The sequence below is a fragment of the Chinchilla lanigera genome, unplaced genomic scaffold, assembly GCF_000276665.1.
Source record: "Chinchilla lanigera isolate Chin_1 unplaced genomic scaffold, ChiLan1.0 scaffold00013, whole genome shotgun sequence".
NCBI lineage: Eukaryota > Metazoa > Chordata > Mammalia > Rodentia > Chinchillidae > Chinchilla > Chinchilla lanigera.
The window spans coordinates 33,087,745-33,101,099 of NW_004955414.1; the positions used below are offsets into that span (position 1 = coordinate 33,087,745).

Below are 13,355 nucleotides of genomic sequence, written 5' to 3' on the forward strand. Positions count from 1 at the left end.
CGTGGGTTCCCGCACGTCCGCCTGGCTCCCCCTTGACGTCAGCCGAGGGATTCCATTTAAGGCCCCTCCCGCGTGCTGCTGAGTGCCGGAGCTGCTGCCGCCGAGTCCGGACCTCAGGACCGCGCGCCCCGACGCCCGCCCCACGTGCACTCCCGGTACCGTCGGGCCCCGCGCGCTGCACTGCGCCCGAGGGGGCGGGAGGGAGAGCCAGCTGCCTGCGGCTAGGCTGTCCTGGGGGCGGGGGTGGGTTCCGATCCCTAGGAACAGAGGTCAGAGACCTGGGCGGTGGCTGCACCACGCGTGGGCTCGGAGCTCACCGTGCTCAGCTTGTGCTCTAAGGCGGCGTCCGTGACCTCTGGCCGCGCTGGGGGACCGAGCCTTTGGCCCCACCCAACTTGGGAGTCGAGAGCTGGGGTGGATGCTGGAGGACAAGGAGACCCCGAGTCGGAGGGCAGGGTAACTCCGGACTCGACATCCCCTACCAGCGCAAAACTCGAGGTCGGGTTCCCGGAGCCACCAAAGCCCCAGCGCGTCCGGAGCGGCTTCCTGGGAGTGAGGAAGCCTTTGGTGCTCCGCGTGGGTGGCATTTTCCCCGGGTACGATGGAGAGGTGGCTTCCATGGGATGGGGTGGGGCGCCTACCCAGCAGATTACGAAGAAGATGCTGGGTACAGGGGTTGCGCTGAGCATGGTGCGTGCGAAGACGAAGCACGCAGAGTTGCGATCGCTCGCATTTCATAGGGGCTATCGGAGTAGGGTCGCCCGGTCCCATTCCCTGCAGTTGGCAAATGGGGACACCTAGCGCTGTGAGAGTTGGGCATGCCTGAGGCCACAGTGAGTGGTGGCCGAGGCGGGGAGTGGGCCCGCGTTCTGCAGCACACAGACCCCCACCCCCACCCCCACCGGCTGCAGAAGCCTTGCAGGGCTGTCTAGAAATAGCCGTGATTTGTAAGGAGAGACCGTTTCCAGCGTGGCGACTCCGGGTGCCTGGCTGCGGGTCCTCTCGGATATTTTCACCCTTTGGAATGGTGTCAAAAGTCGACGTGGTGCTTTGAGAATGCAACCTGTGCATGGCGGGGTGGGGTGAGCAGTCTGAGGGGCCCCTCCCGGCCTTGCAGTTCGAGGGTTCCACCAAGTGTCTGTTCTGAACTTTATAGGCCTCGGGGCTTCATCCCTTTCGCAGCTATTTCTGCTCTTCCTGTTCTGACAAAATTTCCTCTTACCGAGCTTCGCGCCTTTACAACCAGGACCAGGGCAGAAGTCGTACGGGGCCCCTCCTCCCCGGTTGGCTAATAGCCTCTGGTTCCTGGTATTGACACTTGGAAGTCTGACGCTGGCCACCCTCCCGGTCAGGGAGGCTGCCAGCTGGCCTTCACGTTGCTTGTGTCTGCTTCAGGTCACTAGTAAAGTCTAAAGTCTAACTAGGAGCTCGCTGCCTCTGACCCACAGCTCAGGATAGCTCCTGATGCTCCGCTACCTGGCGGGGCTTCCCCGGAGTCTGGCCTCGTGCCTCGGATCGGGCACCCTGGGGCTGCTGCTCCGCTCCCCAGAGCCCTGCAGTGCGCACGCGCACAAGTTCTCGTTCTGGTCTGAGTCTGGGCGGGGTATAAGTTCTGGGGGCGGATTGGAAAAGCCGGTGCGCGCATGCGCAGGGCTCATAGCACGTTCTTGGGGTTGTACCTCGTGGCGGTTGGTGTCGCTTTGTGGCGGGGCTCGTGGGCCTTGCTTGAGGGGTTGGCACTGTACTTGTTGTCGGCTCTTGTGTGGATGGAGAGCTGGGCACGCGGCTCACAGTGATCTTTGAGGAGAGGCCCGCCCTGCTTGGGGTTAATACAGCAAGATGTGTGAGCCCTCAGGAGGTTATACTTATACCCAAACGTCTATATTATTTTTCCATGCCAAGGTGAGGTGCTTCACACCAAGAATCTGGGCAGTCTAGACCCACCCTGACATTAGGCCTCCTTACTCTTGGGTGCCTATAAGGGTATTCCTCCCTCTTTTAGTTTTCTCTTGCGCATTTTAGTGGCAAGTGCCCAAGAGAAAGTAAAATAAGTTTTTCCCCCTGAAACAGCTCTGTAATAAACATTAATTTCAAAGGGACCCAATGACACTGTTTTCCTCCTATAGGTTCCTGTCGGTTCCAAGTCCAAGATGGCCGGTCTCAAGGATCAGCTGATTGTGAATCTCCTTAAGGAGGAACAGGTGCCCCAGAATAAGATCACAGTTGTCGGGGTTGGTGCTGTTGGCATGGCCTGTGCCATCAGTATCTTAATGAAGGTAAGAAAAAGTTCACCACTCTTGGCCCTACCCTCTTCTATGCTGTCTCCAAGGACTGTATTAGTACATTGTATGTAAAAAAGATTTAGGTTCCTCTGTCACATAATTTATGGGAATTATATGTACACTTTGAACACTTTGAAACTTACTGATAATAATAAAAGTATTAAAGGTTACAGGGCTGAGCAACCACTTTTTTATTTATTTATTTATTTTTTTGGTTTTTCTCTTTTTTGGTTTTTCTCTGGTACCGGGAACCGAACTCACGACCTTGCGCTTGCTAGGCAGGTGCTTTGCCGCTGAGCTAAATCCCCAGCCCCAGCAACCACTTTTTAAAATACACTATATTAACATGCCTACAATGGAAAGGAATAGTTTATGGCTTATCTCTGGTCCAAGTGCTGGGATTACAGGCATGTACCACCAGGCCTAGCTGCACTTCTTACAACATAGCTCAGTGACATAAGTGCCTGCCTGCCAAGCGCAAGGTCCTGAGTTGGATTCCCCTTATCAAAAAAAAAAAAAAGTGAGGACATTAAAACCAGGTCTGAAGCCGGGCGTGGTGGCGCACGCCTGTAATCCCAGCACTGGGGAAGCTGAGGCAGGCGGATCATTGCGAGTTCGAGGCCAGCCTGCATTACAAAGTGAGTTCAAGACCAGCCTGAACTGTATAGTGAGACCTTGTCTCAAAGAGACCAAAAAAAAAAAAAAAAAAAATGTAATTGAGAAAGCTTTCTGTATTAAAATATTTTGTCTTTCTATTTGGATTTATTTATTTGTTTATTTTGAGATAGGTTCTTGCTCTGTGATTAAGGCAGGCCTTGAATTTGTGGAGGTCTTTTCTGCCTCAGCATCCCAAGTGCTGCAATTACAGACTTGAGCCACCATGCCAGGCTCTAGTTGGAATTTCTAACAGGACAACGATGTGATAAATTCTGCATTCTGCCGGGCGTGGTGGCGCACGCCTGTAATCCCAGCACTCAGGAGGCCGAGGCAGGAGGATCGTAGTGAGTTCAAGACCAGCCTGGGCTACAAAGTGAGCTCAAGGCCAGGCTGAACTGCGCAGCGAGACCCTGTCTCAAAAAGACTAAATAAATAAATAAATTCTGCATTCTGAACAGAAATGGAATGGATTGAAGAAAGAAGGGTCTTAGGCAGAAGCTTGCTCAGTGTGTATTCTTAGGTGAGGCCACGTGGTACAACTCTGTTCCTTAACCTACTGGAACAGAAATTGATACTATTTTCCCCATGAACCACCTATGGTCCTTTTTTTTTTGGCCTCTGATTCAGGTGTGGGATCTGAGTATTTAGCAGACCACTCATATTGTAGATGATTTGGGGGTAGCTCTGTAGTGGTAATGACATCACCTGCCGTTTGCATTAAAGCAGTTGTTGGTGTTCTTGGTCTCAGATGCACCTATGAACTTTTATAGGTTCAATTGTCAGGATATTTCTCACCAGTATAATGCAATGTGTAAGTCTTCAGGCAAAACTACTTCTAGTGTTTGCATATGTGTAAAATAACCAGCGGATGGTCCAGACTATCACTTTTGAATTTCATGTCTTCCTATTACACACTTAACTTTTTGTGTGTGTGTACCAGGAATCGAACTCAGGACCTTGCGCTTGCCAGGCAGGCACTTGTGCTGCTGAGCTATATCCCTGGCCCTTCATGTCTTATTGTTGGTCACTATCACCTAATAACAACTTTAAATTAGTGTGTAAAACTGACCTAATTGGAAGTTATTTAAACTCTTCTGTGTGAAAAATAAAAGAAATTTTGTGTGCCTTGCAAAAAATCTGGAAATAGCAATTTACGGCTTAACTAAACATTTTGTGTCTTTTAGGACTTGGCAGATGAACTTGCTCTTGTTGATGTCATGGAAGACAAATTGAAGGGAGAGATGATGGATCTCCAGCATGGCAGCCTTTTTCTTAGAACACCAAAAATTGTCTCTGGCAAAGGTTGGTTTCAGCAAGTTTATATTAAAGTCCACGCTAGAAGGGCTGGGGGTTTAGCTCAGCGGCACAAGCGCTTGCCTAGTAAAGTCCACACTAGACTTACGTTCTTCGTCAGGCTTGAAATCTTAAGCTCTTCAGACTTTTTTTTATACTGGATAGGAGAGCCTTAGAATAATTTTATGTATCAAAGTTTTAATCTCTAGTAAATAGTTTCAAATGGAAATCCAGATTGCCCATGATGTGGAAATCATCTGAATTAGAATATAATGAATAAAACTCCAAACGTTAGGTCTACATTGAAACACATTACTTCAGTTTTAAATTACTAAATTAATTTTGCTGGGGATAGAACTGAGGCCTGGCACGTGCTAGACAAGTGCTCCACCACTGAGTTGTACCCCTAGTCTTGCTTAAATCACTTACGTGTTCTTTTGTTTTGTTTTTCTCTTTTTGAGACAGGGTCTCACTGCGATTCAGGCTGACCTTGAGCTTACTCTGTAGCCCAGGCTGGGATTATAGGCATGCCCCACCACGCCTGGCTTCTTACCTTGTTTTGCTTCCCCTACTTCCTTTCAGCACATTAACACAAGGCTGAGAATAGGGTAAAGGAGCCTGTTAAGCAGGTAGTTTTGACTCTTTCATGCTGCTTAGCCCCTCGCCTGATAGGCAGCTCCTGGTGTCAACTATCCTGGCACAGAGTATGGAAGCAAAACATGCTTTGTTTTTTTGTTTTTTTTTTTCAAAAAACATGCTTTGTTATAAAGGTGCTGCCTGCTTGTGGCGGTGTGTAGAGGGTGTTTGATAGTCTCTGGGCAACAAGTAAGAAGCAAGTAAAAAAACGGGATTATGGAAAGTGAACACTGATCCTACATAGCAGAAACTGGGGAAGATAGAAAGAGTTGTTAGGAGAATAAAATAAACTCGATTCCTTTCAGTGTCTCCCAGCTGTACTTACATAAAGTTAGGCATGACCTAAACTAGACTACAAGGAAAGCATTGACTACTCTGTCCTTTTAAGGGGCCACAACTATAAAATTTTTTTTACTTTTTTTTTTTTTAATTTTTTTGCTACCAGGAATTGAACTCAGGACCTTACACTTGTCAGGCAGGCACTTGTGCTGCTGAGCTATATCCCTGGCCCACAACTATAAACTTTTTAAAAGGAAAGGAAACATGTAGAAGGCAGTAGGGGCATTTATGCACAGATTTATGGAACAAAGTTTTGTTTTTGTTTTTTAATTTTGTTTTATTTTTGAGGCAGGGTCTCACTATGCCATTCAGGCTGGCTGTGAGCTCACTTTGTAGCCCAGGCTGGTCTTGGGATTCCCAACGATCCTCCTGCCTCAGCCTCCCAAGTGCTGGGATTATAGGCGTGCACCACCATGCCTGGCTGGAACAAAGTTTTGCTGGTTAGGTAAAAACAGTCTTTTAAAGGTCTTACTCTGTTTGTTTCCCTTTAGACTATAATGTAACTGCAAACTCCAAGCTAGTTATTATCACAGCTGGGGCACGTCAGCAAGAGGGAGAGAGCCGTCTTAATCTGGTCCAGCGTAATGTGAACATCTTCAAGTTCATCATTCCTAATGTTGTAAAGTACAGCCCACACTGCAAGTTGCTTGTTGTTTCCAATCCAGGTGAGATTTTTAGCTTTATAAAGACAGATGAGCTGTAGAAAAACTTAACAGTATGTGTTCTGTTTTATATGTGTTTATTGATTCATTTATCATACTGTATTTCCCTCTTGGGAGTAGATTTGTGTTTCTGTAAAATAGTAAATTATAAAATGTGAAAGGAATATAATGCCTCTGAACACATAGCTGGCACTGGCCCAAGATCTTACTTCAATGTGTGAGTAATTATATTCTCTGTACTGGTATACAGTTTATTTCCTTGAAATAATACAGTACTTCTTAAGTACTTGATGGACCTGAGATAAGCAACACGACGATTTAACAATATTAATAAAAACGTCAAGTAGTCACAATCAATATCAAAATCATTCACAACCGTGTATCTTTCTTGGTGGGGGGCAAGGTCTCCCTGTGTAGTTCAGGCTGACCCTGAACTGTGTAGCCCACGCTGTCTCGAACTCATGGCAATCCTGCCTCAGCTTCCTGAGTACTGTGATTACAGGCGTGCGCCACCACGCCTGGCCCTGAAGCGTATATCTCCAGTAGCTAATCATTATCTAATCCCTAAATGCTTTCTCAGTGGATATCTTGACCTACGTGGCTTGGAAGATCAGCGGCTTTCCCAAGAACCGTGTTATTGGAAGTGGTTGCAACTTGGACTCAGCCCGGTTCCGCTACCTGATGGGCGAAAGGCTGGGAGTTCACGCCCTGAGCTGCCATGGCTGGATCCTCGGGGAGCACGGAGACTCCAGCGGTGAGCAGGGCTCTTTGCTCTTTCTGTTCCAAAGAGATTGTACGGGGAATATCCACTAATAAAGGTAGAGTGGTTTCCTGGGATCTTCCGTTTCTATAATTATATGCTAAGAATTAAGATTTTTAGCTATTTTATATGACATTTTATAGCGAGGAGGGTAGAGAGTGAAATGAACTCTCTTTTCTTTTCTTTCTTTCTTTCTTTTCTTCTTTCCTTCTTTCCTTCTTCTTTCCTTCTTTCCACACTACTTTTATGGAAGTAAATTAAATAACCATGGATGTGCTATCTATTTTGATGCCATGAATAGGACCCAGGTCCTCATGTAACTAACCACACTACCACTGAGCTACACTTCAGTCTTTGGAAGTTTTAGACCATAATTGTTACTGTCATATCAGTACTTCATATCACAGCTATCAGTACTTGGCCTCCACTCCCTGCCTTGGGAAGGTCAGGTAACCTGAATAAAGTGCATGAAAACATTGTTATAGGCACATTGGAAAATGACACAATTTGTACAAAGTTCTCAAGAGTTCTCTTACATCAAGAAAATTCCTTTATGTTTGTATACAGTCTTGGTATTTCAAGTATATATGGATAAATAATTTCTAATAATACTTAGGGAAACAGGTTAGAAGATACAATGTATAGTTTCATAGAACCTAAGAAATGGAAATCTAGTCTAAATGTGAGTTAGGACACTTGTGGATAGTCTGCTATATTTCCCTAAAAGTAAGACCTAACTGGACAATAGTGAGCTCAAGGCCAGCCTGAACTGCATAGCTAGATCCTGTCCCAAAAAGACAAAAAGAAAAAGGAAACTAGGCTTCAAAAATGCCAGCCCCAACCAACCTATCCTTGTCTTACCTGCTATTACAGAGTAGCCACAGAGCAAGAGAGTAGTGAGGTGTAATCTTCACTACGTACTGGTAATGGCCAGCTAGGGTTTATTTTCCAGTTAGGTCTTTTAGGGGAAGCACAGTGCCAGAAGAGGGGTAGCCCAGCTCTGTAATATCAAATTGAACGTACTGATCATAATACTGGTGTGGTGGTGTGTGAAATTAAGCATATGCTGTACTCCCTCTTTCAGTCCCTGTGTGGAGCGGAGTGAATGTTGCCGGTGTCGCCCTGAAGAATCTGCACCCCGAGTTAGGAACTGATGGGGATAAGGAGCATTGGAAAGAGGTTCACAAACAGGTGGTTGACAGGTAATAGATTCATAATTTGGCAACATAGGAAATTCAAGTTTATTTTTATCTCAAAGATAGAAGTTTTAATGTGATTTGCATTTGAGTACTTGATGATAAAGAGAAAACCTGTTTTCTTAAGCTTTTTTCAGAATCATACTAAGTTAACAAAAAGATGGTTAAAAAATATAGATAGACCCAGCACTCAGGAGGCTGAGGCAGGAAGGTTGCTGTTAGTTTAAGACCAGCTTGGGTTACATAGTGAGTTCAAGGCCAGCCTGAACTGCAGAGTGAGACACTGACTCCAAAAAAAAAAATTGCAGATAGAGCCACGTAGAGGCTCATCCTCTCAGCTCCTTGAGGCTAATACAAGAAGATGGAAAATTTGAGGCCAGTTTGGGCAATTTAGGAAACCTTGTCTCAAAACAAAAGGACAGGGGACAGAGATGAGTGATAGAGTGCCCTTGGGTCTGAGCCCCGGTGCTGGAGGGAGGAGAAATAAACAGCATCCAGTGCTGGCGGGGATGTGGGGATGCTGGACCATGCGCAGGTACGTACGTGTGGGTGGGAATGGGAAGTGCTACCAGCACTCAAGCAGTGAGGCAGTTCCTCCAGCAGTAAAAATTGATGTGTCACACAGCCATACAACCCCGCAGCAGCAGGTGATGAAGTAAAACGCGGCACATAGGTAGGTAAACATACTTCAGAGTTACAGCTAGTAATGCTAAAGTATCTTTTTGTTTTGTTTTTTTTTTTTGTCTTTTTGGGACAGGGTCTGGCTATGCAGTTCAGGCTGGCCTTGTAGCCCAGGCTGCTGTCAAATTTGCAACGATCCTTCTGCCTCAGCCTCCAGAGTGCTGGGGTTACAAGTATATGGTATCACGCTCAGCCTTAAAGTATCTTTTTAATGCTATAATTCTCAAGAGTCAGATACATCTCTCTTTGCTTCTTTTGTAAACAATTAAGATAAAACAAATTAGAGTAAATCTACCCTATGAGGAGAGTCGGTTCACACTTCAACAAAACATATATATAATTCATTAACTTAGGAATGAAATTTTTTTCGGTACCAGGAATCGAGCTCAGGACCTTGCACTTGCCAGGCCGGTGCTTGTGCCACTGAGCTATATCCCGGAAGAAATAAAATCTTTTTGAACTTTTTTTTTTTTTTTTTTTTTTTTTTAAGAACATGTACCACCATGCCCGGCAGGAATAAAATTTTTTAAATCAAAGCTCGTATTATATCCTCTACAAATAAAATACTAGCTTGTTTATTCAGATGATATTAGAATCATAAGCATGATCAAGATTCAGAAAGGAATTAAGATCAAAAGCAACTATTAATTACTAGAAATTGTTAAATCTGGCATGGTGGTACATGCTTGTAATCTCAGCTTTAAGGAGGCTGAGGCAGTAGGATCATAACTTCTGAGGCCAACCTGGGGAACACAGGGATACCAGACCCTGTCCCAAAAACAAAAACAAAATAAAATAAATTGTTGAAGTAAGGAAATTTCTTTTTTTCTTTTCTTGTTTTTTTTCTGGTACTGGGAATCGAACTCACGACCTTGCGCTTGCCAGGCAGGCGCTGTGCACTGAGCTAAATCCCCAGCCCCAGGTGTTATTTACTTTTCGTGTATAGCCCTCAGGTCTGTAAGTTGAATATCTGATTGTGTTAAATAGTGTAGGTGCACTTTGCCCCACCCCTCTGTCTCCCTGATGCTCTTGAGATAATCTTGAATCAAGCATGTTATATGGAATCTTAGATTTAGTTTTTCTAGTTCGAGTGGTTTTCTTTTTTTTTTTTTTTTTTTTTTTTTTTTTTGGTTTTTCTCCGGTACCGGGAACCGAACTCACCACCTTGCGCTTGCCAGGCAGACGCTTTGCCGCTGAGCTAAATCCCCAGCCCCTCGAGTGGTTTTCTTTTGTTTTGTTTTTTCTTCATTTTTGTAGTAGCAGGGGATCAAATCCAGGGCCTGAAGCACGCTAGCCAGGTGCTCTCTACCACTGAGGCAGCCCTCCAGCCCTGGGTTTACTTTACATTTGTTTCATTTGCAGTACTGGGAATTGATCCGCAAAGCCTTCTCTGAGCTCTGTTATACTTTGAGACGCTTTCACTAAGGTGCGCAGGCTGACCTCAAACTAGGGATCCTTCATTTGCGTCCCACGTACAGACATGTACCTCTGCACCTGGCTTTGCTTTTTTTTATTTTGTGGTGTGAGACATCAAAGAGAACCGACACCCTTGCTCATGGTTAGCAAGAGCTACATTCCCAGGCCCCAGATTTACTTTTTTTGTTGTTTTGTTTTCTTTGCGGCCACTGCTCCTGTATTCCATTCATTCATTCATTTGAATTTTTTTGAGACATGGTCTCGCTCTGTAATTCAGGCTGGCCTTAAACTCAACTGTGTAGCCCAAGCTGGCCTCAAACTCACGGCAGCTCTTCTCTCTCAGCCTCCCAGGTGCTGGGATTACAGGTATGAGCGAACACACCTGACTGTTCTATTTCTTTTTTTGTTTGTCTTTTTGAGACAGGGTTTTCCTATGCAGTTCTGGCTGGCCTCAAACTCAGTGATCCCCTTGCCTCAGCCTCCCAAGTGCTGGGGTTGCAGGCGTGCACCATCACACCTGCCTGCCTCATCCATTTCTTTTTTTTTTTTTTTTTTTGGTACCAGGAATCAAACTCCTGATCTTGCACTTTGCCAGGCAGGTGCTGTGCCACTGAGCTATATCCCCACCCCTCACATTCCCTTTCTAAGAGTTGCCAGTTTTGTTGGAGCCAGCTCTAGGTTCATTTTTTGACACTTATAGAATATTCCATTAAACCAGTGTAGTACAATTTTGCTTGTTTTTTAAGAAAGAGTTTTGTAGTACAGGCTAGCTTGAATTGGTGATCATCCTGCCTCAGCCTCCCCAATGCTGGGCTTACATAAGCATGTGTTATGCCTGGCAATTTTTCTTTGAGACAGGTTCTTACTATATAGTCCAGGTTGGTCTGACCTTTTTTTTTTTTTTTTTTTGGTGCTGGGAATTGAACTTAGGACCTTGCACTTGCCAGCCAGGTGCTATACTGCTGAGCTATATCCCCAGTGCCCTGGTTTCACACTTTCTATGTTACTCTGTCTGTCTTTGAATTTGGGATTCTCCTGCTTGAACCTCTTGAATGCTGGGATTATAAATATGAGCCGTGCCACCTGGCAAATATGCCATAGTTTATCCATTTTGATAGAAGGCACTGGCCTTGTTATTTTTGCTGTTATTAACAATACTGTTCATAATGTCCTGTGTACATGTCCAAGGGTTACTTATAGATATGTTACTTACCAGCTGGGCATGGTGGCATACACCTGTAATCCCAGCACTTGGGAGGCTGAGGCAGGAGGATTGTTATGAGTTCAAGAGCAGCCTGGGCTACGAAGTGAGCTCAAGGCCAGCCTGAAGTGCATAACAAGATTCTGTCCCAAAAATACCCAAAAAAAGAGATATGTTACTTACCATATAGGGCATATATTAAGCAAACACTTTGTTTTTCTTTGTTTCTCTCTCCCTGTTCTTTCTGCTCTTCCCTATCCTTCCCCACTCCACAGTGCGTATGAAGTGATCAAACTGAAAGGCTATACATCCTGGGCCATTGGACTGTCTGTGGCAGATCTGGCAGAAAGTATAATGAAGAATCTTAGGAGGGTTCATCCAATTTCTACCATGATTAAGGTTGGTCTATGTACAGATACACTGTATTGAATGCTTTATTTGTGTGTGTTGTGTGTGTGTGTGTGTGTCCGTGTGTGTTCCACGCTGAGACGAAACCCAGGGTCTTGCACATGCTAGGTAAGTGCTCTATCACTGAGCTACATCATTAGCCCTATTTCCTGTTTGCTTTTTTTAAGACGGAAAAAAAAACAAGATTCTTCCGAGAAAAGCAGTTTGATTAATTGAAGTCCTCAGTCATTCAGTGAAATGAAATAAATTAATGTACTCAGAACTTACTTTTGGGAAGAAGTGGTTCCAGTAGGATTACTGTCCCCTACATTGTTTAGTAGCACATAGTTACTTGACAACATGATGAAAAAGCTCATGTAAGTGGGTGTGGTTTTTGGTTGTTGTTTTTTTTTTTTTTTGAGTAAATAGAAAGTACAGCATTGCTACAGCATTATGCAATAAAAATTGGAAGGTACTATATATAATAGTAATAGTTAAGGTTTTTATTTATTTATTTTTGTCTTTTTGAGACAGGGTCTTGCTATTCAGTTCAAGCTGGCCTTGAGCTCACTTTGTAGCCCAGGCTGGTCTCAAACTTGCGACTTGAGCCTCCTGCCTCAGTCCGCTGAGTGCTGGGATTACAGGTGTGCGCCACCACACTTGGCAGGCTTTTTTTTTACTGTTAAGATTTTTTTTAAATAAATTTATTTATTTATTTTTAAAGTTTTTCTTTTAGAGAGGACATCAAGGCCAGAAAACAACACAAAAAAGGACATAGGACATCTTGTTATTTTAATGACTGTGTCGTACCTGTTACTATTTTAAAGACTGTTTTATACTGTTCATAATGTCATAACTGAACACCTGGAACCTTTTCCTCCCAGGGACTCTATGGAATAAAGGATGATGTCTTCCTTAGTGTCCCTTGTGTCCTGGGGCAAAATGGAATCTCCGATGTTGTGAAGGTGACTCTGACTCCTGAGGAGGAGGGGCGTTTGAAGAAGAGCGCGGATACCCTGTGGTCGATCCAGAAGGAGCTGCAGTTTTAGTCTTCAGTGTCCCCACGTCACTGTCTAGGCTGCAGGAGCGTTTAGTTGGAGGTTGTGCCACTTGTCCTTTTTATCGATGTGTGGTTGAAGCAGTACTATAAAGATGGCCTGGGGAAAACATGGGCTTCCCACAGTTAGAAATAGAAATGGTTCTCAGAGCCCCCCAGTCCTATCCTGATGCTGATGGTACTTGCACTTGTATAGTCCTGGTTAGTGTAAAGTAGCCCACCGCCTGACACCACGGCCAGTGCCACACAGGCTCCAGTGTCACTCTGCTATACAGCTTCACCAGCCAAGCCTCGTCTGAGCTTTTCCCCAGTAGGTCACAGCCTGGGATCCAGTGTACAAATGGGTATTGCATGTCTTGTGCATAACTGTTGGAAAGGATTTTACTTTGTGCAGTATATATGTATCAGTAGTGTGCATTGCCGTGTACTGTAAAAAGGAAAGATCTACCTGTGAACAGTGCAACCAAGTGTCACGCCAACTACAATACCAAATAAACCTTCAACAGTGACCACTGTTAACGTATCGAGATACTAAGTCCTGTCTGTTTGTTTTTTTTTTGAGACAGGGTCTCATGTAGTCAAGGTTGTCCTTGAACATCTTAGGTAGCCCAGGCTGGCCTCAAGCTGGCTGCAATCCTCTAGCCTGAAACCTCTGGAGTGCTGGGATTACCGGGGTGCACCACCACGCCCAGCTCTTACTATATTACTTGGAAGTATTTAGGCTCTTGGATAACCCTGCAATGATTTTGTTTTTATTTTTTTTTTATTTTTTATTTTTTTTTATTTAT

The 13,355-nt window shown here is 44.8% G+C and overlaps 1 protein-coding gene across 1 annotated transcript; it reads left to right on the forward strand.

Annotated features, from left to right (window-relative positions):
* Ldha (lactate dehydrogenase A) lies at nucleotides 1–13,102 on the forward strand (the record flags this gene model as incomplete). The annotated part of the gene is given in 8 exon segments (XM_005380414.2): nucleotides 1–155; nucleotides 2,127–2,276; nucleotides 4,124–4,241; nucleotides 5,699–5,872; nucleotides 6,450–6,623; nucleotides 7,714–7,831; nucleotides 11,399–11,522; nucleotides 12,395–13,102. Coding segments are annotated over 7 exon segments (999 nt in total). The 3' UTR covers nucleotides 12,560–13,102.
* Between the last annotated feature and the right edge of the window lie 253 nt (nucleotides 13,103–13,355).